Source organism: Colletotrichum fructicola, assembly GCF_000319635.2.
Source record: "Colletotrichum fructicola Nara gc5 chromosome Unknown KSG_Nara_v1_contig09, whole genome shotgun sequence".
Taxonomy (NCBI): Eukaryota; Fungi; Ascomycota; class Sordariomycetes; order Glomerellales; family Glomerellaceae; genus Colletotrichum; species Colletotrichum fructicola.
The window spans coordinates 2859572-2882766 of record NW_027094059.1 but is presented as its reverse complement, the minus strand read 5'-3'; the positions used below and the strand labels follow the sequence as shown (position 1 = coordinate 2882766).

General features: G+C 53.8%; 10 protein-coding genes across 10 annotated transcripts; 5 read left to right on the top strand and 5 right to left on the bottom strand.

Annotated features, from left to right (window-relative positions):
* Window positions 1–966: 966 nt before the first annotated feature.
* Window positions 967–2368, top strand: CGGC5_v015110 (uncharacterized protein; the record flags this gene model as incomplete). The annotated part of the gene is made up of 3 exons (XM_066153206.1): window positions 967–1238; window positions 1587–2105; window positions 2308–2368. The coding sequence occupies 3 exons, from the start codon at window positions 967–969 to the stop codon at window positions 2366–2368; spliced, it is 852 nt and encodes a 283-aa protein (XP_066007429.1).
* Window positions 2369–2397: 29 nt separating this feature from the next.
* On the bottom strand, window positions 2398–5147 carry CGGC5_v015109 (ABC1 family protein; the record flags this gene model as incomplete). The annotated part of the gene is made up of 4 exons (XM_032027187.1): window positions 2398–2686; window positions 2998–3014; window positions 3068–4537; window positions 4587–5147. 4 exons carry the CDS (start codon window positions 5145–5147, stop codon window positions 2398–2400), a joined length of 2337 nt encoding a protein of 778 aa, XP_031876411.1.
* Window positions 5148–5799: 652 nt separating this feature from the next.
* On the top strand, window positions 5800–6931 carry cyt-2 (Cytochrome c heme lyase; the record flags this gene model as incomplete). The annotated part of the gene is made up of 3 exons (XM_032027186.1): window positions 5800–5865; window positions 5919–6607; window positions 6661–6931. 3 exons carry the CDS (start codon window positions 5800–5802, stop codon window positions 6929–6931), a joined length of 1026 nt encoding a protein of 341 aa, XP_031876408.1.
* A 367-nt stretch (window positions 6932–7298) lies between these two features.
* CGGC5_v015107 (uncharacterized protein) lies at window positions 7299–7928 on the bottom strand (the record flags this gene model as incomplete). The annotated part of the gene is made up of 2 exons (XM_032027185.1): window positions 7299–7819; window positions 7877–7928. The coding sequence occupies 2 exons, from the start codon at window positions 7926–7928 to the stop codon at window positions 7299–7301; spliced, it is 573 nt and encodes a 190-aa protein (XP_031876409.1).
* An 841-nt stretch (window positions 7929–8769) lies between these two features.
* CGGC5_v015106 (uncharacterized protein) lies at window positions 8770–9351 on the bottom strand (the record flags this gene model as incomplete). The annotated part of the gene is made up of 3 exons (XM_032027183.2): window positions 8770–8981; window positions 9039–9054; window positions 9268–9351. 3 exons carry the CDS (start codon window positions 9349–9351, stop codon window positions 8770–8772), a joined length of 312 nt encoding a protein of 103 aa, XP_031876422.2.
* Window positions 9352–9750: 399 nt separating this feature from the next.
* CGGC5_v015105 (uncharacterized protein) lies at window positions 9751–10492 on the top strand (the record flags this gene model as incomplete). The annotated part of the gene is made up of 2 exons (XM_032027182.1): window positions 9751–9974; window positions 10024–10492. 2 exons carry the CDS (start codon window positions 9751–9753, stop codon window positions 10490–10492), a joined length of 693 nt encoding a protein of 230 aa, XP_031876421.1.
* A 769-nt stretch (window positions 10493–11261) lies between these two features.
* CGGC5_v015104 (uncharacterized protein) lies at window positions 11262–14176 on the bottom strand (the record flags this gene model as incomplete). The annotated part of the gene is made up of 6 exons (XM_066153205.1): window positions 11262–11392; window positions 11509–11848; window positions 11913–12165; window positions 12483–13150; window positions 13200–13382; window positions 13916–14176. 6 exons carry the CDS (start codon window positions 14174–14176, stop codon window positions 11262–11264), a joined length of 1836 nt encoding a protein of 611 aa, XP_066007541.1.
* Window positions 14177–15956: 1780 nt separating this feature from the next.
* opgH-0 (Glucans biosynthesis glucosyltransferase H) lies at window positions 15957–17677 on the top strand (the record flags this gene model as incomplete). Its single annotated transcript, XM_032027180.1, has 2 exons — window positions 15957–15987; window positions 16074–17677. 2 exons carry the CDS (start codon window positions 15957–15959, stop codon window positions 17675–17677), a joined length of 1635 nt encoding a protein of 544 aa, XP_031876419.1.
* Window positions 17678–18276: 599 nt separating this feature from the next.
* Window positions 18277–19803, top strand: FUC1 (Alpha-L-fucosidase 1; the record flags this gene model as incomplete). The annotated part of the gene is made up of 1 exon (XM_032027179.1): window positions 18277–19803. One exon carries the CDS (start codon window positions 18277–18279, stop codon window positions 19801–19803), a length of 1527 nt encoding a protein of 508 aa, XP_031876418.1.
* Window positions 19804–20231: 428 nt separating this feature from the next.
* ftsH2 (ATP-dependent zinc metalloprotease FtsH 2) lies at window positions 20232–22435 on the bottom strand (the record flags this gene model as incomplete). The annotated part of the gene is made up of 5 exons (XM_066153204.1): window positions 20232–20351; window positions 20409–21079; window positions 21155–21959; window positions 22294–22300; window positions 22356–22435. 5 exons carry the CDS (start codon window positions 22433–22435, stop codon window positions 20232–20234), a joined length of 1683 nt encoding a protein of 560 aa, XP_066007472.1.
* Between the last annotated feature and the right edge of the window lie 760 nt (window positions 22436–23195).

Sequence of the window (23195 nt, the reverse complement as noted above, 5' to 3'; positions counted from 1 at the left end):
ATCAGTTGACATATTGCCCGGGCGCAGACGATGCTCTCAGTAGCCTTTTTAGAGAACTCGATGAAGAGGGAATGACTTCTTTTTTCCTAGATCCATAATCATATCAAGTGCTTTCTCCCTCTTCGTGAAGTGCTCAGGAGCTCAAAGTGGTTCGCAGTATCATCGTCGGAAACAGCTTCGTATATCCGTTGACCTGTGTCCGATTACTCGTTCCAGACCTTCCATTTAGCTACGCCCACTTTTTCCCATGCCAGAACAACTACTTTGACTGTGGTTGTACACCTTGTTCTGCTCTACTGTTGTTTTCGTCGTTAAAATCTTCATTGATGCCGTCGTTGGCATCATTACTATCCATCGTCGTTGTTGTCATTGCCGTCGTCGCCATCACTATCTCGGACAAGAACGCCGCGGAGATACAAGCAGATTGAATGGTCTCTCCCTTTATAGCTGAGTTCTTGACTGTTTTTGGGATCCAAACGAGATGATTTGCAAACAGAAAATCGCCTCAGGTTCGATTGGAACGTTTCGCCTCCTATGGTCCTTGTAATGAAGAGGTATCTGTGAATGTGTGTTGATACCACCAGAAGAGCACGGCACGAACTGCGACAGTTTAAGTAAAATCAACAAAAGTCGCAGCTCCAGATGCAACTACAATCAATCGAGATCTATCGCGTCATACAAACTTCTACATTTAGACCTTTTTTTTTAATAGGTACACGAGGGGCTCCCTTGTGTAACGCGAACTTGGACACTCACGGAAGGAACGATCCTAGAACACCACCTGCTCTAAATCCGAAAGGCAGGAACGGCTCGGAATTTCAACACCTCAGCTTCTTTCTTCTCCGCTCATAACTTCTAGACAACAACAACTTTCCCCCTCCTGCCCCGTCAATACCATCAATCTTCACCACGAACCCAACACCGACCACGACCTACTATGACGAGACGAGGATTCCTAGGCGTACGATGAATACACGTTCGATGACGGCCAGCGCCAATAACGGCGCCAACAACAACACCAACGGCGCGACGAAGCAGAGGCGGAGGGCGAAGAAGCCGAAGAGGACGAAGAGGGAGGATCCCGCCACCAAGCGCTACAGGCTGAAGAGCCTGGATCTTCAGCAGAAGATCAGGCTTGCCCTGGAGGCCAGGCGTATCGCGTCTTTAACTAATCCTCAAATTCCAGGGGAGTTCCACCCTTCCTTCCGAGGCAGTGGAGGTATCCCAGCTCCTGCTGTGTTCGTTGGTCTAGAGCTTATGGGATGGCGCCGATGTCATAACGAACGATGGAAGCATATGACACCCAAGGGACACGTTCGCCTGCAATAGCAAGTGCTTAAGCAGATCGACGCCCGCCCAGCTGAGTTTGACGCATCCACTGGCAAACGAATCCCCTCCGCTCGTTCGATGCTTGGCAAAGGTGGCATACCTCCACCCGAAGGGCTGAGTGTCGATGAAAGATTTGCTTGGCACAAAGCACATAACGCCCTCTGGGGGACGTTGAGCGAACGAGAGCGTTGTGAGATGAAGCAGCAGCAAACTTCCAACGGTCACTTTCCCAGAAAAGACGCGCCCAAAAACAACAGGGAGGACGATATCGCAAGGGAGCAGGAGACACCTAATGCTACAGCAGCCCAGGAGGGCATCGACTCCGTCCGCACGTCGAACAAGCGAGCTCGATCCCCTGAAGGTTCTGAAGCCTCATCAGACTCCTTCTACTACGATGCCGAAGATTTCATCACCGACAAGGAGTCCGCCACGATGCCCCCGAACCGGAAACGAGTGCGATTCAACGGCCCAGAGCCAACGATGGCGACCGAAGCACAGCTTGCGCAGCGACGTGACAGTCGAGAGGCCACCGCGGCCGACGGCCCAGAGTTCGGAGTGGCGGCCGAGGAATCCCTCACATCTAGCCTTGAGGTCCTAGAGCTAGCCGAAGAATCCCTCGCGCCGCGCGTCTTCGTGACTCCGAACCCGAACGTCAACCAGCCTTTCATACGCGTTGTCACCGTCGACTCAGAGGCCGAGTTCACGCAGAAGATGAATGATGGCGACGATACACCGGTCAGCTACTTCGACTTTGGGCCCGAGTTCCAGCTCTCGGAGTACGTGTCTCTCCCTACCTTTGCCCTCATCCCCATCCCTATCTTTGCCCTAGCCCCCATCCCTATCTTTTGCCGTCGTCCTCTATGCTTTCTTTGGCGTCGTCCTCCATCCCTATCTCTGCCGTCGTCCCCCGTCTCCACTTCTGCCCCCGTTACCCCTGTCTCTAGATTCCCATCCAGTATTCAACTAATGACATACTAGTCTCCACATCCACGAGATCCTCCTTCGCCGTCCCTCGTTCTTCAGAGCGTCGTCCAAATAACCGCCGGCTCGCCTGAAATCCGCCTCCCTCTAACCGACATCGGCCTCGTGCGCCTCGTCAGCGCCTGCCCCATCCTCGAGAATCTCAGCATCCACGGCGGCATCCACCTGTCCGACCGCAGCGTCGCGGCATTGATCTCCAAGTGCAAGTATATCCGCCACCTCGCCCTCTGTGGTGCCGACTTTGAGCCGAATAACGTATACGGCGCTGCGTTGCATCAGCTGTTCGGGACCCCGGTCGCGACCAGCCTGAACAAGATCGTGCTGAAAAATACCAAGGTATATGATGCGATGGTCAAGAGGCTTCGGGATGAGAGACCTGGGTTGAAAATTAGTCATTCTGGCTGAGCAGAAGGTGTCGAGATTCTGAGGGCTGCATGGTTTACTTGCTCGTTGCTATCGTGTCAGTATAATTAGCTGGTTGCTCCAGAGAGATGTGAATGACACGGTCAAGTCATCACTAAAGCTGACCACCAAACGTATTTCTAACAAGATTAAATCGGCGTTTATTCGAGACCTCTCCTATATGAGCTGTATATCTATCCCGCCACGTCCCTTGCGCCGCGTTATGCATTCCGTCTATCCGTACTGTACACTTTACATTACACATTTGGTGAAAGGAGATCGTACTTGACGCATCGCTCGACCTGTGCTTTGTCAGTCTGGTTACCTCATCAGTCGTGTAGGGGGTGTTGCTCACATCTTCGATGCTAGCCTGCAAGAACCGTCGCGTCTCCAGGCCCATCCACACCACTAGCATGCTAAAGTCGCCATGCTTCGCCATCTCCGTGCCGCTCTGCGCGCTCAGCTGCCGGAGGATGGGCAGAGAGCTGCTGAGAAGGTCCATATCGGGATTCAAGCTGCGTCCGATACCTTCCAGAAGGAGAATGCTAATGACGACATTGACGAAATCACCCTCCAGCCGCACGTGGTGCCCGCGGACCATGCCGAGGACCTCCTGCAGGATGTCGCCGATCTTGATGTTACCCAGCGCGAGGGTGCGGCTCTTGACGCCGAGGACGAGGTGCTGCATCTTGAGCGCGAAGATCTCCTTGTCGAGCACGGCGTCGGGCTGGCGGCAGCGCTCGCACATGAGATTGCCGGCCTTGTAGCCGTCGAACTCTGCGACAGCGCGGAAGAGGTCGAGGAAGTTGCGGCGGTTCGTCTCGTTGAGCTCGGTGACGAGGCCCGTGTCGATGAAGATGAGCTGCGGGCGGAAGCCCTCGCGGTCGATCTTGGCGAGCTCGGCGTCCCAGGCGGCGGGGTCTGCGCGGTGGCGGAAAGGACGCAGGCGCGCGAGGACCTGCTCAGTGACGTCGTTCTGCTCCTGCGGGTGGTGGTGCGTTGTTGACCGGCGGAACTTGAGGTCGGGCTCGTCGGACTGGTAGAAGCGCACCATGATGTTGCCCGGGTGCAGGTCCGCGTGGACGAAGTTGTCGATGAGGAGCATGCGGAGGAAGGCGTCGAGGCCCTCGGAGGCGATGTCGTGCTGGAAGACGCCGCCGCCGTTCTCCATGAAGTCGGCAAGCGGGATGCCCTGAGCGAACTCCTCGACGAGGACGTTGCGGGTGGTGAACTCGGTGTAGGGGTAGGGGAACCAGGCGGTGCTGCGGTCGGTGAAGTTCTTGCGGAACTTTGCGAGGTTGGCGGCCTCGATGCGCAGGTCGAGCTGGAGCTTCATCATCTCGCCGAACTGGGCGACCTCGTCGGGGAGGGAGAGCCACTCGATGGTGGGGATGGCGTTGAGGGCGGAGGCGAAGAAGTGCATGATGCGCAGGTCGCGGCGGACGATGCGCTCGACGCGCGGGTGGAGGACCTTGACGGCGACGTAGGTCGACGGAACGCGTTTGGGCGTGCTCTTGAGGGCTGCATCGACGTTCTTGGCGACCTTTTGACGGAGGGGTTTCGGCTCGTTGGGGAGGTCGGCGTTGGGGGCGGCGAGGTCGGCCTTGAGCTTGGCCTTGTACACCTGCGCGATGGCGCCGACACCGAGGGGCTCCTCGTCGAATTCCTCAAAAATGTCTGCAAAGTCACGGCCGTCGAAGGCGGCGGAGACAATGAGCTTAGTCTGACGGATGGAGTGCGCCGGGGCGTTGGAGTGGAGTTTGGACATGATTTCGCACATTTCGTTCGGAAAGATGTCGGATCGTGATGCTGCCCATTGGCCGAGCTGCTCTACGTCAGGGGTTGCGGATGGGATCTGTCGACGTGATGCTCACCTTGATGAAGGCCGGACCGGCCCATTCCATCGACTGCACCAGGAAGCCGTACCACCACAGTGTTCCACTCCGCTCATTGTTCCGGTCAGGCTGCCGCCTCCCGATCCATATCGCTGGCACAGCAAGGAGCACAGGGACAAAGATGGCGGCGAGATGGAGGAATCGCACGCCAGTGCATATGGGCTCCCAAATGTAGACGTCCACCACAAGTTTCAGCGTGTGCCAAACCCTCGATACTCCGCGATCGTCGTCGGCGACTGTCTTCTTGATCTCGGAGCGGCTGGCCGCCAACATGCGCTTCTCCCCCGTCTGGTCGGTGCCCTCGTTGTCCTTCTGCGACAGCTCGAAGAAGGCCGCCGTGCCCAGCGCACTCACGCCCGCACCGCCCGCGCGCAGCGTGTACCGCGTGCACTGCTTATTCCGCCATGGTATACGTCGCGCCTCGGGGCTGCGAAAGGACCCTCGGAAGGTGGAGTAAAGCCGCGCGCTGCTGCTGTTGCTGCTTGGTGCTCGGAAGCCCGGACGTGGACATAACCGGCCGAGGACGAAGGCCAGTCTCATCTCGAGGGAGGGATGGGGTTGGAAGAGCGGGAGTTTGGTGTCATTCTCAGCGATTGGAGCGGTGGTTGCGAACCGGAGCTATTCGGGGGCGGTCTCACGATGACGGAGAGATGGGAGCTCGTCGCGCGGGATCGCGGGGAGCAGGGAGCAGGGGGACCGAGAATGGACGCTTTGGGATGGTGGTGACGTAGGGATTTCGCGGGTGGGAATTCTGCGCCCTGCGCCTGCGAAGATCGGGGAAATGTCGGGGAAACATGTGGCTGCCAATCGATGACACTCCATCCTTTTTTTTTTTTTTTTTTTTTTCTGGGCAAGGCGATTCCGCCCGCGCGGAAGGAGCAGCGTCCTGGGTCCATCCGATGGCGCGAAACGGGCGACTGGGACCGCTGGAAATTTTGGCGAACCACTGCGGTGCACGTCGATTACGATTACCACCCACTGGCAACTGCAGAACCCGAATCCACCAGCGGCAGAAGCTTCCATTCCACTTCTTTATCCGCGATTATTCCTTATCGACGTCTTTGCGACGCATTTTTTTTTAATTATCCCTCCGATCATCCTCAACGAACACAGTCCACCCCCGCCGCGACACCCTCTGGTCCTGTACGATAATACCGAATACCTTCTCTACCTAATCTGTCTATCGCACACCATGGGCTGGTTTTGGGCCGACGCTCCTGCGCATCCCCACGGCGCCCTTCCATCGGGCTCGCCTCCAGTATGTTTCCCTCGCCCATGCCCCTCCATGTCTAGATGCTTACACCAAGCCAGCCCAGCTGCCCGATGCACAAGAAGACGGCCGAGGCCCTGAACACGACACCGAAGCCCTCCGCCTGCCCCATCCCTCACGACCAACGCCACTTCGCGACACCACCACCTCCTCCGCCATCAGCATGCCCCGTGCCACACGACCAGCGCCATGCCGGCCCTCCCCCGTCCTCATGTCCCGTCCCCCACGACCAACCGAAGCCCGAGTCCAAGTCCATCCTCTCCCAGCTGAACCCCCTCAATTACATGTTCAAGGACATCTCCCAGGCGCCCGCCCAGAACCAGGCCATGGCCCTGCCCACCGAGCGCGAGCCCTCGACGATACCAAAGGGCTCTGGCGACGGCAACTGGGAGTACCCCTCGCCCCAGCAGATGTACAACGCGCTGCTGCGCAAGGGCTACACCGACACCGACATCACCGCCGTCGAGTCCATGGTGTCCGTCCACAACTTCCTCAACGAGGGCGCCTGGGCCGAGATCGTCGGCTGGGAGGACCGCTTCAGCCAGGGCTTGTACAAGGGCTGGCAGGTCTGCAAGCGCGGCGAGGAGAACTCAGAGGCGGAGCTCGAGAAGATGAGGACCGGCACTGAGGACATCCCTTCCCTCGTCCGCTTCCAGGGCAGGCCCAAGGACATGACGCCCAAGGCTATCATGTGGCAGGTCCTCGGAACCCTCTACCCCTCCAAGTTTGAGTAAGCTGCGCCCATACCGAAGGAGAGAACATCGGTGCTAACGTTCAAAACAGGACCGAGCCCCCCTTCGACCGCCACGACTGGTTTGTTTCTCGCAGGATAGGCGGCACCACCAAGGAGATCCGCTACATCATCGACTATTACTCCGGCGAGGCCGACCCCGACAGCGACGAGCCGGTGTTCTACCTCGACGTCCGCCCGGCCATGACGCCCCTCGGCGCCGCGGAGCGTCTCATCAGGTGGGGCAGCGACGTCTGGTGGAAGGCCTCGGGCGCCGAGGTCCGCGAGCGCGAGCAGCTCGAGCAGCTGCAGCAGAAGAAGTAAACGCACGCGGGGACTGATCGATCACCAAAGACGAAAAAGCCTGTGCGACTTGTAACAATTTTTTTTTTACTGACGCCCAGCATTGCTTTGCGGGGCCGGTTGATGGCGGCGTTTTGTTTTCACGAAAGTGTGTGATGTCTGGCGGTTTGGACGCTTGAAATCCAGAAAAAGGATTTGCTCTCCTTCTCCCCTCTTCCCCGTGTCTGTTAATTCACCCATATGGGTTTCCTGTACAGTATTCCATCACCGGCGGTCACGTCTCACGTCCTTTGTATCTTCAACGCCGAGATGAAATGGTCAAATAATGATTCAAATTCCACATTACTTCCACTACTTGACTCGCACTACATCCCCCAATTATTACGTCTTAGGTAGTCTTGGCCGCCAGCGCAGTAACCTGGTCCAGCAGCGCCTTATCCTCCTTGGGCGCGTTCTTCAGCACCTTGTCCCGCAGGTGGTCAACCTGCTGCCCCGCCGCCGTGGGCGGGTTTCCCTGCGCGGTCGCGATCCGCTGCACCTGCATGCTCAGAAAGAACTTGGGCACCTTGATCGCCAGGTTGCCGCCGACGCTGCGGATGCCGGCCTCGGTGGCCACGTAGGCGTCGAGCTGGTTCTGGAAGGTGGCCAGGTCGTTGGACGCGAGCGGCTCCGTGGTGGCGAACTTGTCGAGGGCGAAGGCGAGCGGCGTCTGGCCCTTGGCGTCGGCGAAGTTGATGGACGAGAACTTGACGCTGCCGGCGGAGACGTCGGGCACGCCGGAGAGCGTCTTCTTGGAGGTGTCGCAGGTCACTTTGTTCTGGAGCGAGGTGACGGCGTCGGAGACTTCTTGGGGCAGGACGGTGTTGCCGACGATGAAGCAGGCGTTTTGGCGGGGGGCGAGCTGGGGGGCTGGAGGCTTCTGTGAGTATGGATATGTCGGATGATGAAGGATGGGACTTGGCTTACCTGCCATGGCAGCACCGGCGCCGGCGGCGAGGACGATGAGAGAAAGCTGCATCTTTACTTGATTAAAACAACTTGGTCGTGTCTGAAGAAAAGAAGGGAATGTAGTTTTTGCGGAAAGTGGAATTCAGAACCAGAATTGAAACCTTGCCGGAAGGATAGAAAAAAGAACGAATGGAATACTCTTCAAAACATCTCAAGATACACGGCGAGGGAGGAGGGACATGATCGCCTTTTAAGCATCACATCAGTTGCCAGGGGATGGGAGGGGGGAGCAGGAGCAGGGAGGGCTCTTGGCAAATAAGCATAGGGCGCGGATCGCGGGACCCCCGGTTCGAGTCTAAACATCGCCAAAACCTGCACCAGGTGGTGGAGGTGGGTGGCATCCCATCGTGTGGGCTTTCGTTTACCGACGTCTCCTGACTCTCTGTCTCTGTTCTGGGATGAGCAGAGAGAGAGAGACCGGGATGCTGCGCCTTGTCAGCATGGAGCTGCAAATCTTAACGGATGATGGGTGCCGCGGGAGAGTCTAATTTGGCCATGGTGTGAAGGAGTCCGCGCGAAGCGTGGGCGATGAAGCACGGGCGAGAAAGATACTGGGAGAGCCTCATGGGAGACAGAAAAGGCGCTTGCAACAGGAACAGTCTCGAGAGCTTGTCGGCGCGTGCTACTTTCGGTAAGGCTGTCCCTTGATGGCTGAGCCGCAACATCCACCCTAACCGTTTTCTCTCTCTTCCTCTCCCCCCTTCTCCAGGCTTACAATCCGGTTCCTTGCACCTGTCAGGTCTGGGACGGCGTCGTCTGAAGAGAGATGCGACGTGGTGGGGTGTTCGACTCTTCTTTCGCTTCAGATCCGACGAGCCCCGGCCCCCTGCGCGGCTCCACACCGGACGGTTTCAGGGGATGGAGGACCCAATCAGACACGCGAAGCCAGGGATGGGTGGTGTTGCAGAGTTGGGGGGTATCTTTGGGCGGCTGCGACGTGCTTCACGGGGTTTCTCGCTTTTTGGCTTGGGAGGTTTTGGGTATTGAGGACGGAGGTTGAGACCGCGGATGGGATATGGGAGTGCTGGACTTGGCTCGGTTGGTCGGCCGAAGGGGGTGTGTGCTATTGAGACGTGAGCGACGTATAGGTGCCGCTTGGATCGTACTTGTTTTCATTTACCTTTTCTGTGCAGCGTCTGCGGTAAGGAGAGGAAGGTGTTGAATCATAAATAACCCGCGGCACCCATGGTTGATGAGACAGTTTCCTCTGAGCTGGTTTGTGCTCCGCGTGAAGCGTGGTATTGGAAGCTTGGCGTTAGCATGAACAGGTGCTTGACTCTTGGAGATGGGCAGTTGATGCAGACAAGCCGGATCCCGACACGAGTTTCCCCCCGACGTCAATGAATGACAGCGTGCTTGGCGTGGTATCTCTCGGCGCGGTTGTTGAAGATCGCCAAGGTGGTGAGGGAGATCTGTTTCTGGCGGTATTGCATGATGCGCGCGACTGAATGGTCTGGATGAATAAGCAGACAACAACACCACCACAAATGACATGCACCTTTCTACCAGAGCCAATTCGGGCTTGCTTGCATCTTTGTCGTCGACTTTTGGTTATTACCTCCGCGCCTAGCGCCTTCCTTCGAGCTTGGGACCGGTCGCCACAACTCAAAAGTGCGATAGATTGCATAAGCCAGGATGGTATCGTATCTGACCCCACACGCCGATTGGCCCAGGCTCTCGCGCAATATCGATCGGGGATGGCTGCAGTGAGCCCACTTCAAACCGACGATGGCGATGATATAAAACTCACGGAGCCTGCGATTTGGCCTGTGAAAAGTCTCATTGTTATTTTGAAGGTAATCTCTTAAAAGCAAATTCAGATCAGAGTCAACATGGGCTTCACCGAATTTTCCCACTTCGCCTCCAAATCCGGCGCCCCCTTCCCGGACCCCGACACGCCGGAGGGCAAGGACATCAAGCACATGCTCGAGACCGCCGCGGCGCAGCCCGGCGCGGGGCGGATCTACTGGGGCCACGCGGTCGAGAAGCCGCACCAGCAGTGGCTGTTTTTGGACTGGGATAGCGTCGAGGAGCATCTTGCGTACCGCACGACGCCGTGGGTCACTCCACTGTGTTTATAAAATGATGAACTAATCTTAAGATAGGGGACACGACGTCGTTGCCAAGAGCATGTCGTCTTACCTCGACTGGACGGACGGCTACATCAAGCACATCGTCACGAAGCCCTGGCCGCCTACGATCCTCGCCGAGGCCCCTGTTACTGAGGTGCTGACGCTTTTCTTCCCTGCGGAGCTGGAGGAGCCTGCCAAGGAAGAGTTGAGTAAGCAGCTTGAAGTGTTCAAGGTGAAGGCGCTCGATACGTCGTCTGATTTCAAGGGTATCGCGTATGGATGGAGCAAGGAGAATGATGTACCCATCACGAGCGAGGATGGCAAGGCAGGGAATTTGTTGGTGGCTTTTATTGGGTGGCCGAGTGTTGAGGCGCATCTGAAGTTTAGGGAGACAGAGGCCTTCAGGGACAATATTGGCCTGTTGAGGGAGATGAAGGGAATTGTTAAGTTGGGTATTTTTCATGTAGCTTGCAGGAGTCTATCGTCTACGAAGAAGAAGTAAGAGGGTTGGATCGTTCTCTCCAGACCTCTCTTCTGATATCGTGGCTGTCTCGCCGTAACCTAATGTCAACTTCACTCGCTCTCACCATGATTGGTATACGGAGACTGGTCGCTTGACATGCGTTGTACACTGGTTGAAAGGGCCAAAGGCTTCACCCAGTAGCGGCAGTATTCCCCCTCAGCTAATCACAGAGATGGCGGGCGATGCCTTGGGGTCAATGGTATCAAGATGGTATCACGATGAAGTCGACCCGGACAGCGGCCAGTAGGAACATTTTCCCCCTGAATTCGAGGCTAGTTATCCTACAGGACTCTCTGCCTCCTATAAAAATCCCCTTTCTCCCATATCAGGATCTCTAAACCCAATGAGGCCGCCATTTGCGCTTAATGGCCTGCCGTTGCTCCCAAGCAGGCCTGCATTCTCTGCTCAGCGGCCGTTGAGCAGCTTTCTGGTTTTGAACCCTTCCCACCCCTTGCTTCAGACAGGTCGTTTGATCCTCGTTCTGCATCCTAGTCCTTCTAGTATTTATCATGACCGTCCGAAAGCCTCGAGAGGAATGAGACCTTACTTACAGGAGCCGTCTCCGACAAGGTGAGGGCCCAAGGCGATCATAGTTGTGATGATCAACAACGGGTAGTAATGTGTGGCCAATATCTTTCGAGTAGTTTGAGTCTGTTTGAGGGCACAGTCACCTTGCGTCGGAAGCGAAGGCGATACCGCATGTTGGGGCTGGTGAAAGGTGGCGTATTCGTCGCAGTACGGCGGAAACTCAGAGAAGGATAAAGATGAAGAGGAGAGCCGTGAGATTGAGAGTGATCTCTCTGTAGGCGTAGGCGGGTCCGAAGATGAGCCTTCGGACCCCAGTATCGAAGCTGCCGAGGGCCCAGCAACAAGAGTAAGCTGCAAGGGTAACGGGGTACTTTGTCCGATGGAGACTGAATCCAGTTCAACATCAATGTGCCATCCGGCAAGCTGCCCCTCACCGCCAGGATCTGCTTCACCGAGATCGCATTCACCATCGCTAGTGTCGGTGCAGCTGATGTCGTCGTCTTCGTCGTAGTCGTCAAGTGGTTCGCCAAAGTGTGACTGTAGTATTCGGACTGACTTTTCGCAGAGCCACGGGCCCGCTGAGTATCGAGATGACCGGCCGTATGGCTCGAGTGCCTTGTAGGGGATGGTATGATTTTCTCCAATGTACACGTACGACTTCTTCCGCAACGAGGGGCTTTCGGGACGTCTCTTCAGACGCCGTATGGACGATATGGGGTGGAGGGCGTCGTCGATGGGTAGGTAATGGGCGTAGTCCTCCTCGCGGTCGAGAACGTAGGCGACGGGTGTGTCCTTAAAAGACGTCAACTGTAGAGATGGTCAGCAAGACATTATTCAGTGGACGGTCAGAGGGGCAAGGGTCGTCATCAACCATGGCTATCTTCACACGGCCAACGCCATCAGGCCGCGAGGATATGATCACCCCTGGATGGTTGTAGCCTGTTCTCTCCAGGTCGGGCTTCAGGCGAGCGGTTATCCGGTTCTTCGGTGGAACGAATACGATCTTTCCAGCCAGGGGCTCTGTCGTCTCCTCTAGGGGTCGTCGCTTCTGTTGGGGTTTGGGAGGCATTGAGGGTTTCGAGAAAGGGGCGGTCGACTTGGAATCCAGCCACTTCGAGGTGTTGCTATGGATTAGAGGATAAAGGGAAAGTATGCCATACTGTCCAAGCTATGTGAGACGCAAAGAAAATCACTTTGTAGCATGGTTCTTGGTAGTCGAAAAAACTCTGTACGCTGTCTAGTAGGTGGCTCGACAATTCAAATGAGGGCCTGATCGAACTCATCATCAGCCTTGCTGTTGTAATCTGCCACCAGCCTTGTTGGATTATGCAGCCATCTCTAAATGGATGACTCCATGCATAGTACATGCTTTGATGCCATTGAAACTCCTTTGATGCCTTTTATCTCTACATTCCTTGTCTTCCTTGTTCTCCTTGCCTACCAAAAGCCGAACACCAACCAAAAGCCATACCAGAGCAAAGCCTCCCCACAAAGAATGGCCACGAGAATGCTGGCCATCAGACAGAATAAGCCCTTGTCCAGCTTGGTGTTCACCTTAGCCATCTCCCTCTCCTTAACTGCCGTTCTTTGAATCTTGATGGCCATCCGCTCGTCGGCCTTCTCCTTCTTGGCCACCTGTCGTTGCTGCCTCTTCTCCTCGACTTTCTGCTTATACTCTGCCTGTCGTTGCCTCTTCCACTCGGCTTTCTGCTTACTCTCTGCCTGTCCCTGGTCCCATAATGCCCTGCGCTTCTCCTTCTCTGCATCCTTCTCGATCTTCCGCTTCTTTCTCTCAATAACCCGCTGCTCCCTCAAGTAATCTTCTTCCTCGGTGTAGCCCATCTCCGTGACGAGGATACCGAACGACTTCGAACTCAGACTCGTGCCTTGATGCGCTCTTAGCACGTCGCGGTGGATTGTGTAAGGCCCTCCTTGTGTCATCACGTATGCCGGTCTGTAGGCCTTGTTGCTTGAGCTAGCTCCCGCCAAATGGAGCTGTAGTCCCGAGTCTGTGTGGGGAGGCGTCGGGGCGACGGGTAGATACTTCTCACGAAACTTCCAGTGGAAGGCCATGTCCTCCGTGATGTTTCTACCGTTGGCCGAAGTCATCTGCAGTCGTGTTAACCATATTCGAAACCATCAGGTGAGAGTCGCATACCGTTAGAGCTCTCACAGTGCCATCGTCGCGAGGTGCATGGGACATAATCAACACAGGGTGATTATAGACCCCGGGTGACAGATCGGTGTCAAGTGAAGGGCTGATCTCCTCCTTTTTGGGCAGCCATAAGATCTTGCCCGCCAACGTTCTGCCATAAACGGGCTTGGCGCCGCCTGGCTGGCTCTTTGATGCCATCAAAGCGAGGTTTGGAGTTGGAAAAATCGTCGGCGAGGCGGATGAAGCTTGCAAGGTTGATATGAATCAGCAACCCCGGAGGTTGTTAATTTGTGGACGTCTGCCGGCTCGCTTCAATCGGTGATGAGAGCTGTGGGCCGAGATGTGGTCGGCAAGGTGTGACAATTGAAAGTGGGTTGGCGCAAAAACGTCGGCTGCCAGTTTGGCACACCAACAGGAAACCATCAACCAATCAGATGCGCTCATTTTCCTGGGCTTTTGGCCTCACTGTCAAGGAAGACGACGGCACGTACAAAGGAGTGAGTCGTTGCGGGGATGGACCAGTGGGTGTGAAGTTGCCTTCGGGCGGCGCAATGTAAGCTTAACCATAAAATAAACATCTCGGGGTCGTGGCACTTGAGCCAACATCTAGGTTCAAAACCTTATTCAAACAATGAATGCAAGGGTTTCTGTATATACAAAAGTGATTTCCGATGCTCTGACCAAACAAATCAACCTGAATCAGGAGAGCATGGGCCGACCTTTCTCAATGATGCTCCGTTCGACAGCTCTTGGCCATCATCCAGTCCGATTCCGCAAAGATTGTTGACGTGGACCTTGTACAGCTGACCACCGCCAGGTCCTGTTGGGTCCTTCATTGCTATGGTAGTGTCGAAGGGAATGCACTTGGTGTCGACGACGGCTTGGTTGACGTTGAGAAGTTCGATCGAGCATGCGTCTTGTCGGGCAAAGGCGAAGCCGGCGAAAAGCGCCGCGGAGGCCGCGACTTGTGCAAGTCTCATATTGAAAGACTTGAGAGTTGGAGATTGATTTCTCAGCTTGTTCGAAGTCCCTTGATCTCAATGAATATGAAAGGCTGATATTGGGGAAACGAGCAGGCCAAACCGTGACAGTTGCTGCTCAACCGATCGATTACATAAAGGTGAAGAGTGGCAGTAATTCAACTGAGAACTTTAGGAAGGGGATGCCGAGCTGTGGTGTATATGTACAGGCTGTAAAGTAGTGAACTTCCGGTAACATGACTCAAGATACTCAACATCCCCATTGATTTTCGCGACTCGATCCAGACCGTATCACGGCTTGGCCGAACCGTTCCCTCGGAGCTGTGGGTCCATGCGCTGGGATCTAGAGTAATCTGTAACAGAAACCCTCCGGCTCGCGAGACGCCTACGTACAGACCAAGCGGAGAATATGTCATCTCCCCGACCGGAACTTGGTGCCGGGCACATGATCCTAGCAATTGATGTGAGCGTTGGCGACAGAACGATGGAAGACATCTGCGAGCAGCTTCGGGCGCAAAATTGGCTTTATTGAGGTGATGGGAAATATTAACAACCTCGCAAATGTTCAAGTACCATTCATTTCTGAAGTTGACGCATGACCTTACGGCCTGATTTCAGGAGTCCTCGGCTTCTTCAGCTTTCACGTCAAACCAGCCTAACGAACTTTATTATAATTATCGTGTCAGTGCCATCCATGTTCGTCTGTTGTTCTTCCTATATCCCTGTTCATTCAGACGATCGCCAGCCTCTCAGTTTCTGCATTGTGTAGAACTAGGCAAGTGAAATGTTCCTGTTTAATATGGTGCTCAAATTGCTATCTGAGGTGCCGTCTCATCTCCAGGACAAGTAAGATGAACATATTTTGGTGCGATTTCCAACCCAAAATTGACCCATCTCTCTTGAATCACTTTCTGCCATTATCGATCTATTCTATGTGTGCAAACTGTCAGAGGGAAAGATGATAAGACTTGGCAATTACTACCGAGACAAAAGCATTCAGAGGAGGTGTTTCCCCAACGCAGCAGAGCACATGAAAAACAATTCCTCCCTGGACTTTCGAACGGCAGAAACATGATACATCATACAGATCAGACGGGAAGCAACGAGAGATTGTGAACAGCGTAAGTTGTTCACACTGGCGGGTCTCACATCGCAAGCGGGCGGAGTTCCCAATCGAGAAGTCCGATAGACAGAACAGAGTCCACTGTCGGAGATGGGCCGCTCAGAGAGACCTTATTCTCAATGTAGATGCTGATTAAGCGGCGAAAGGCAGCCGCACATGGAGTAAGATCAACCCGGGGCCAGGGTAAGTACTAAGTAGAGACACTTCCCTGCTAACTGGAGATAATGGATCAAGATGAGGAGCTTTGGCCAGTCAAGGCTCTCAGGCTTTCTTCTTGTAAACTGTTTAGAAACTCGTGTAAGCAACAGCCCTTTCTGGTCTGAGCCTCTAAGACTTCTGAATCGCGAGGTTTCATGTGGGAGCCGGAATGAGGCTCCACAGATAGACAACGAGTCCAACGTCTACAAGCCTACATGTAGACTGTCTACAAGATGGTGTTAGAACTGGTATCGCCCGTGTGGCCCCATCATGATTGTTTGCATACGAAGTCTTCACATTCCATGGTTGAAGTCATCATGCTGTTCTCGCGCTTTCCTTGATATCCCGAAAAGCATACGAGCTTCAAAATGGCAATACAGGAAATGACTCAGGTCGCAATGCCAATCCACTACACCGGCATCTCGATTCCGCAGCACCATTTGCTGGTATTCAGTCTCAATGTTGTTACGACGGCCCAGCTACTTTGGGCGTAATTCACCAGTTGCACTCAACCAAGGGCCGGCCTTCTCGACATTCTCATTCTAATCTGTGCTACAATTTGTATTCCATGGCCAGTTGTCACGTTCTGGAACACGTTGATCGGACTCTGCATTATTGCCTTTGGCAAAGCCAGCAAGTCCATCTACCCCTACTTCGAAGCCGGTGGCCCCGTTCCAGAACTTGCTTCCAGGACTGCTTTGACCATCTTCATGCGGAATGAGGACCCGGAGCCAGTTTTCAACCACCTTCAGGCTATGCACGAAAGCCTACGCCGGGTCAACCGTCTTCAACATTTTCGTTTTGTCGTTCTTAGCGACACCACCGTTCCAGATGTTGCGCAGAAGGAAGAAGAGGGTTTCTCTCGCATTCGACAAAGTCTCGGGCTGGGTATGTTTAGCGACCCAGTTTATCGCCGTCGAGAGAAGAACATCGGTTTCAAAGCGGGAAACATCAAGGACTATCTGGACAAACACTCGGAAGGAGACGAATTCTTTGTCCCGCTCGACTCCGATAGCGCCATGAGCGGAGACCTTCTCAGTCGTATGGTCTTCAGTATGGAGAAGCAGCCCCAGATGGGCCTGTTGCAGACCTTGGTCGTTGGCATGCCGGCTGTGAGTACTTTTACTCGCATATATCAGTTCGGACTCCGTCATAGCCTGCGTGCATACAATACGGGATTCAGTTGGTGGGCCGCCGACTGCACGCTGTACTGGGGCCACAATGCCATCATCCGCAAAAAGGCATTTCATGAGAACTGTATGTTACTAAAATTGCCGGGAGGGCTACCACTGGGCGGCTACATTCTAAGTCACGACCTCATGGAGGCCATGTTTATGCGTCGGACCGACTACGAAGTAAGGCTCCTCCCCATCGAGACAGAAAGCTACGAAACCAATCCGCCAACCTTCCTCGTCTATATCCGGCGGGAATTACGCTGGTGCCAAGGTACAATGCAGTACTGGTTTCTATTGAATGAGCCCGGCCTGAAACCTATCACCCGCTTTCAGGTCTGCCAGACCATCACCACATACCTGTCTCAGGCTTGCTGGGTCGTAATGACCCTGGCTTACGTTTGGAAAGTCGCTCTCGGTGAGGTTGACGGAAGTCATACGTATCTAAGCTTCACTCCGCAGCTGATTCTCGTCGTCATTGGCTGCTTCCCCAAGATTGCCGGCCTTCTTGACACCGCGATGACTTCTTTCAAGCGCTATGGAGGAATCTACCATTGTTTGCTGGCCGGACTGGCGGAGTTCATTATGATGACTTTGATCGGGCCTGCGACCGCCGTGTCCGTTGCGGTCTTTCTCATTGGCTTACTTATGGGAAATTCTATCAGCTGGGATATCCAAAATCGCAACCGACTAGGACTCAGTTGGCGCGATACCTCTCGTGTACTCTGGCAGCAGTTTGTAATTGGTATCAGCTGCGTGGTAGCTCTATGCGTTAGATCGAAGGATGCCGAATCCATGACGTGGGCTCTGCCTTTGGTAGTCGGACTCTGTCTAAATGTGCCATTTGCTGTCATCACGGCATCTCCTCGACTTGGCCGTCTCATGACCCGTCTTCGATGGTTTATGATACCGGAAGAGCCAAAGATGCCTGCGCTGCTATCTCTGCTTGTTGATCCAGAGATAGCTTCCGCCATTACACCTAGTCACGGAAAACAGAAGTCGGCATGAGAAGACCCCATCCCTTGGCCAGATCATGATTGATCTAAAGTAGATTCGGGATTTGTGAGTAGTCTCTTTACGCTGGAAATGCGTAGCCTGTCACTAGACTTAGGCTCGGTGTGTCAATTAATACAATAAAATATTGGGCGGTAGCTACTGTGAATGAAAATACGAGAGGTTGTTATGTTGTAAGACCTCAGGCGATGCTCATTTCAAAGTCAAGAATAGATGCAATAACTTATATGTGACGTTCCATGGTAAGGTATCTATACCCGACTAGGAAGTTGAGCTTGTCGTGAGGTAACATCAACATCAGGATAGAGTGGGTCGTTGCGGTTCGTTCGGTCGAGCATGCGCCGTGGAAATGAGGAGAAGCCTGGGGTGGTGAGGGGAAATTCTCCGTCATAAGTCCATGCATATAAACATTAAACTGGATATATCCCCCATGTTTGGAGAATCAGGTAAGGCATGATTCAGAACCACCCGGTCGAACAACATTGGACCGGACAAACTCACGACAAGCACTCTGTTCGCGACGCAACGGCCAAAACACTATTGTTGTAGATGTATTCCCGTATATCTTACAATTATTTGGACGACTTGGAGCAATGATTGGTCCTCTCTGTCGCCAGTGGCTTCTTGTAGCCGCATGCCTCATCCTGGTCATTAGCCCAACCAGGGCACAGGCGCCCCCCAATGCTTATCTGCAGACTCCAGTGCAGCGTCAGCTCGACTGGCATCGGATGGAATACTACGCCTTCATCCATTTTGGACCCAATACCTTCACCGACGAAGAATGGGGCAGGAGTCAGCAGCCCCCCGACGTCTTCAACCCGACAGCGCTGGACACGGACCAATGGGCCAAGTCGTTCGCCGACGCGGGCATGTCCGGCATGATCTTGACAGCGAAGCACCATGACGGCATGGCGCTGTGGAACACCTCTACCACAACCTACAAGATTGCAAATGGCGGCTGGGCCAAGAACCGCTCCGCAGCTGGGTTGGAGGCTGACGTGGTCCGTATGGCTGCCGCCTCGGCGAAGAAGTACGGTCTCAAGTTCGGCGTGTACTTGTCACCATGGGACATCCACCGCGACCCATCTATGCCGAAGCCTTTGCTCACTGGCACCATTTACGACGAGCCGCAAATCTTCGGCGATAACAACGATGGGGACTACAATGACCTCTATCGCCGCCAGCTCACAGAGCTGGTGAACATGACTCTGACAGATGGCAGCCCTGTATCGCTCTTCGAGATCTGGCTTGACGGCGCCAGCGGCTCTAGCACCGTCCAGACCTTCGACTGGACAGGCTTCCGCGACATCATTCGCACGCATCAACCCTCAGCGATCATGTGGGGTCATCAAGGCGTGGACGCTCGATGGGTGGGCAATGAGGACGGCGTAACGGTGCCCACCAACTGGCACACCATCAGCCGGACGCAGGACCAAGAGCGCCTCAGCGAGGCAGACCTACAAACAGGCCTCCGTGACGGACTGTACTGGACCCCAGCTGAGGCCGATGCCCGGGTCCGGACTGGTTGGTTCTGGCACGCCAGCGAACAGCCCAAGACGGGACAGCAACTCTTGGACATGTACTTCCAGTCTGTGGGGCGAAGCGTGAGCCTCCTGCTGGACGTGCCACCGGACACCACAGGGCAGATAACTAAGGAGGACAACGATGCCCTAATGGAGTTCAAGCGTCTCAGAGACAGCTTTCTTGGCCGCAACCTAGCCACTCCCGATTCAAAAGTCACGGCCAGCAGTGTCAGAGGCGGGAACAACTCTACATTTGGCCCTGCAAACGTCCTGAGCTCCTCAACCGATACCTACTGGACCATGAATGACGAGGAGCGCACAGGCTGGTTGGAAATCGATCTGGGTGCCACGGCTCGCGTCGAGGCTGTCATAATTCAGGAACACATCGCCCTGGGTCAGCGGGTGGGCGGATACGCCATTGAATGCCTAATGGATGGAGCGTTCGAGAACGTTGTCAACGGCACGTCTCTGGGCTACAAGCGCATCGATCGGCTCGGTAGCGCGATGGACACCAGCCGAATTCGATTTCAGGTCACACAGGCAAACGCGGTGCCTCTGATACAGAGTATTCAAGTGTTAGGTACGAAGATATCATAAGTCAAGGATGCAAGTGGCTCTTGCAAGTGTATTCATGAAGCTGCCCGCCATTTCTGATGGTATGATGATCATTGTTCCAAGTCCTTTTTGGTAAATCTCAATTTGATTGATTTGAAGTCAAACGCAGAAACAAACTTATAGCAATTCTACCTCTGTGCTCGAGGGAGGGTCATTGGAGAAGGCTTCATAGCATTTAGTTGAAGTCATGAGACCCCGTTTCATTTAAAGATTGAGTCGGTCGACGAGTAAATAGACGTGCCCAACAACTTGCCCCACCCCCCTTGTTTCGTCTGTGGTTCTCATGATAAGCATGATCAGCAAGCACTGCTGCTCGTAAAATAAGTTCTACCCATCCCGTCCACCCACCACTGATTCTGATACTACTACCCTCCTCTTCAGATCCCATCTAGGTGTGATTCTTTCCGCTCTTATCGTTCCATATGCACGCCGGATTTGGTAGCCCCAAGGACGAGCTTGATATGTGAGATGGAGAAGACTTCGCCCAGATCCTTGGCAACGATTCGGGCGCTGTTGAGGGTGTTTTTAATCTAATCACGTAGTAAGTAATTAAGGTCTCTCTACCCTCAAGTTGTAGGTTTCCATACCTTTCTACCGTTCATTTTAATCTTCGCCAGATGCGAAATGTCTTCCTCAGTAACGTCGATTGCAACACCCTTTTGTACATCTTTTAGCCTTCTTAGGAACATTTCCCATATCTGCCTTCTGGCTGTCTCGTCCAGATCAGGATACTCGTGCGAGATGTGAACTCTGCTCTCAAATGCAGCATCGCACTGCGCAATTTGATTTGTTGTTAAGATAAGTATTCCCTGGTAATACTCGAGTTGTCGTAGAAAGATGCTGACAAGGGCGTTCCGTTTGATGTCGTGTGACTCTCTCTGTTGAAGAAAGACGTCAGCCTCGTCGAGAAGCAGCACTGCGTTCCACTTATGTGACTGCTCTAAAACCTCGCTGAGTCTCTTATCGACGGTCTCGGGGTCAATTCCCAAGTCACCTGCCGAGACGCTGTACAGGGGCCGCTTGGTAAGCTCGGCCACTGCCTCTGCTGTCAATGTTTTGCCGCTTCCAGGAGGCCCACTAAAGAGGCAAACAATGCCCTTGCCTTTCCCTTTGACAATGTCATCAAACTCGTCGTCCTTTGACGAATGCTGCTTGACCATGGACCGGACGAGCATTTTTTTCGACTTGTCCAGAACCAGGTCTTTGAACGCCTGGTCATCCCAGTCGACATCTTTAAGACGTGACATTGCGAAGGCCCCTATTACACGAGAAGTCGAGTTAGCCAAGTTTTTCCTTTGCAAATTAGTTCACTAGTGAAGAATTAGCCACCGACCCCACTTCTTGTTGCCAAAGCAAAAGCCAAACGCGACGGGCGTGGACACAATGAGCTGCTCGTCGGTCAACTCTTGTCTCGAGAGTCCTCTATGAACATCGGGCATAAACTCGATATTCGGATTGAAAGATCGAAAGCCAGCAGGATCAATAATTGTTCTTCCTTGCGACGCAAACTTGAAAACGTGCGCCTCTTCCTGAGAATCGCGTTTCTCGAACATGGCGGGCCCGCTAGTTTCCATAACGCAGGGTTCACGGAGTGCTGTATATCGGCGTCCTCGGCTCAAAGCTTCGGCACGAACATCTGCTGGATTGCTATGATAACTGAGAGGATAGGTGTGCAAATCGACAATCTTGCGTGTCCCGGAGAATTCTTCAATGAGCATTTGGAACGGCTCATACGCGAAGCCGAACTTGACGCCGTCGTCTGTCACAATCCGGCAGTTCAACTGCCAGTAGCTTGGTCTAGACACCAATTTGAACTTTTTGATGGAGCGTAGCTCAAGTACTTGGTCCTGCTCCACGAGTCGATGGTAGCGGTATACCAGAATGTTCGGCGGGAAGATAGTCCACAAAAGTTCCCATGTGATCTCGCCGGCGTCGAGTAGAGAAGAGAGACTGGCAAGTTGCGTGACATGTTCGGTTTGGGCAAAATCGGTTGTGATAGCCAGTTCCGATACAAGGTCCTCGTCTATTGGCTCAGCTGCCCTTGCTTGCTCCAGCTTTTCTTGCAGTGCCATGCGGCTGTGGAACATGATTTCCAATGACACCTTGAAGCCTAGTGAGAACTGGTGTTGCTCGAATGTCTTTGCAAACAGCGTCAACTTACAACGGGCGGGTTCGTCTTTAGTGAAATGTCCTCCACATCGGAATTGATTTCCTGCATTACCTGGGTAACATGGCGGGATTTAATATCAACCTCCGTGTTCATCAAAAGACCCTTCTCATTGATAATTCGGCGAACAACCAAAACCGCCTTCCTGCCGCTCTGTCTTTTGACATTGGATTTGATCGTTTTGATTAAGCGGGTTTGACCGCTTTGACTATAAAAGAGAGAAATGTTAATTTCTTGTGACATATCCCGGATATGGCCACCGCAATTTGAGCTTCTACACCGCCAGGCTGGGATTGTACACACACGTCAAATCTGTGGTCTCATTAATTTTTTTTTCAGAAAGAAAAGCTCCTGGTGTTCGACTTACACCTCATCGTAGCGTAGGATACGGCTCCTCGCCTTTGACCCATCACTCCTGTCCGTAATGTCCACGGCGATGTCACCCATAGTTCCTGCTATTATTCCGTCCCAGAATCGCAGTTCAACCAAAGAAAGGGGGACGATGAGGTCGCCTAGCTCAAGGTTTGACTCAACGTCTAATCGAGGAACAAGACGGGGCCATCATGGGGCTTACATATACAAGCAAGTGGAAGCCATGGGTTTCACGAAGGCTTTGCCTCAGATCAGCAGAGGACTGGCACCATTTGGCAGCCTGATGTGATTCAGCAGCGTAAGTCCGCCTATTGTCGCCTAGTTCATATTTTGGCACATGTTCGGACAGGTACCAGCCTGAATCTGACCATCCCACAGGCAGCCGCTAGTCTAGAAACAGATTGAAGTCGCCGTGGCATAGAACGATTGGAGGCAGAGCGGAGATGACTGCAGGCGAGAAAGTGATGTGGCAAGGGCCCGTTGGACGCTGCCAGTGTAACTCGAGTTTTGAAGTGGGTGTCCTGCGACTACGGCGAGGTTGACGCCGCTTTCAGCCCACGGTGCTTCCGCCTCGCTTATGATCCTTAATCCAGAGATGGTTCGCATTGTTTTCGTTCGCAAATTTGATCCGAGTTTCTTCTTTTTGCCTACGTATGCGGCTTGGCGTAAATCACATGCGAAATCAATGACCCAGCCATTACCCTCTATTCAATACCCATGACCCAGAGCAGCGAAGAAACAAGATTCCTGTCTGTAACTCAATAAGGTCATCAGGCCTGTCGATGCGCATTGGCTTCAAACGTTGCGACAATGGACCCTCTGAGTCTAGCCGGCG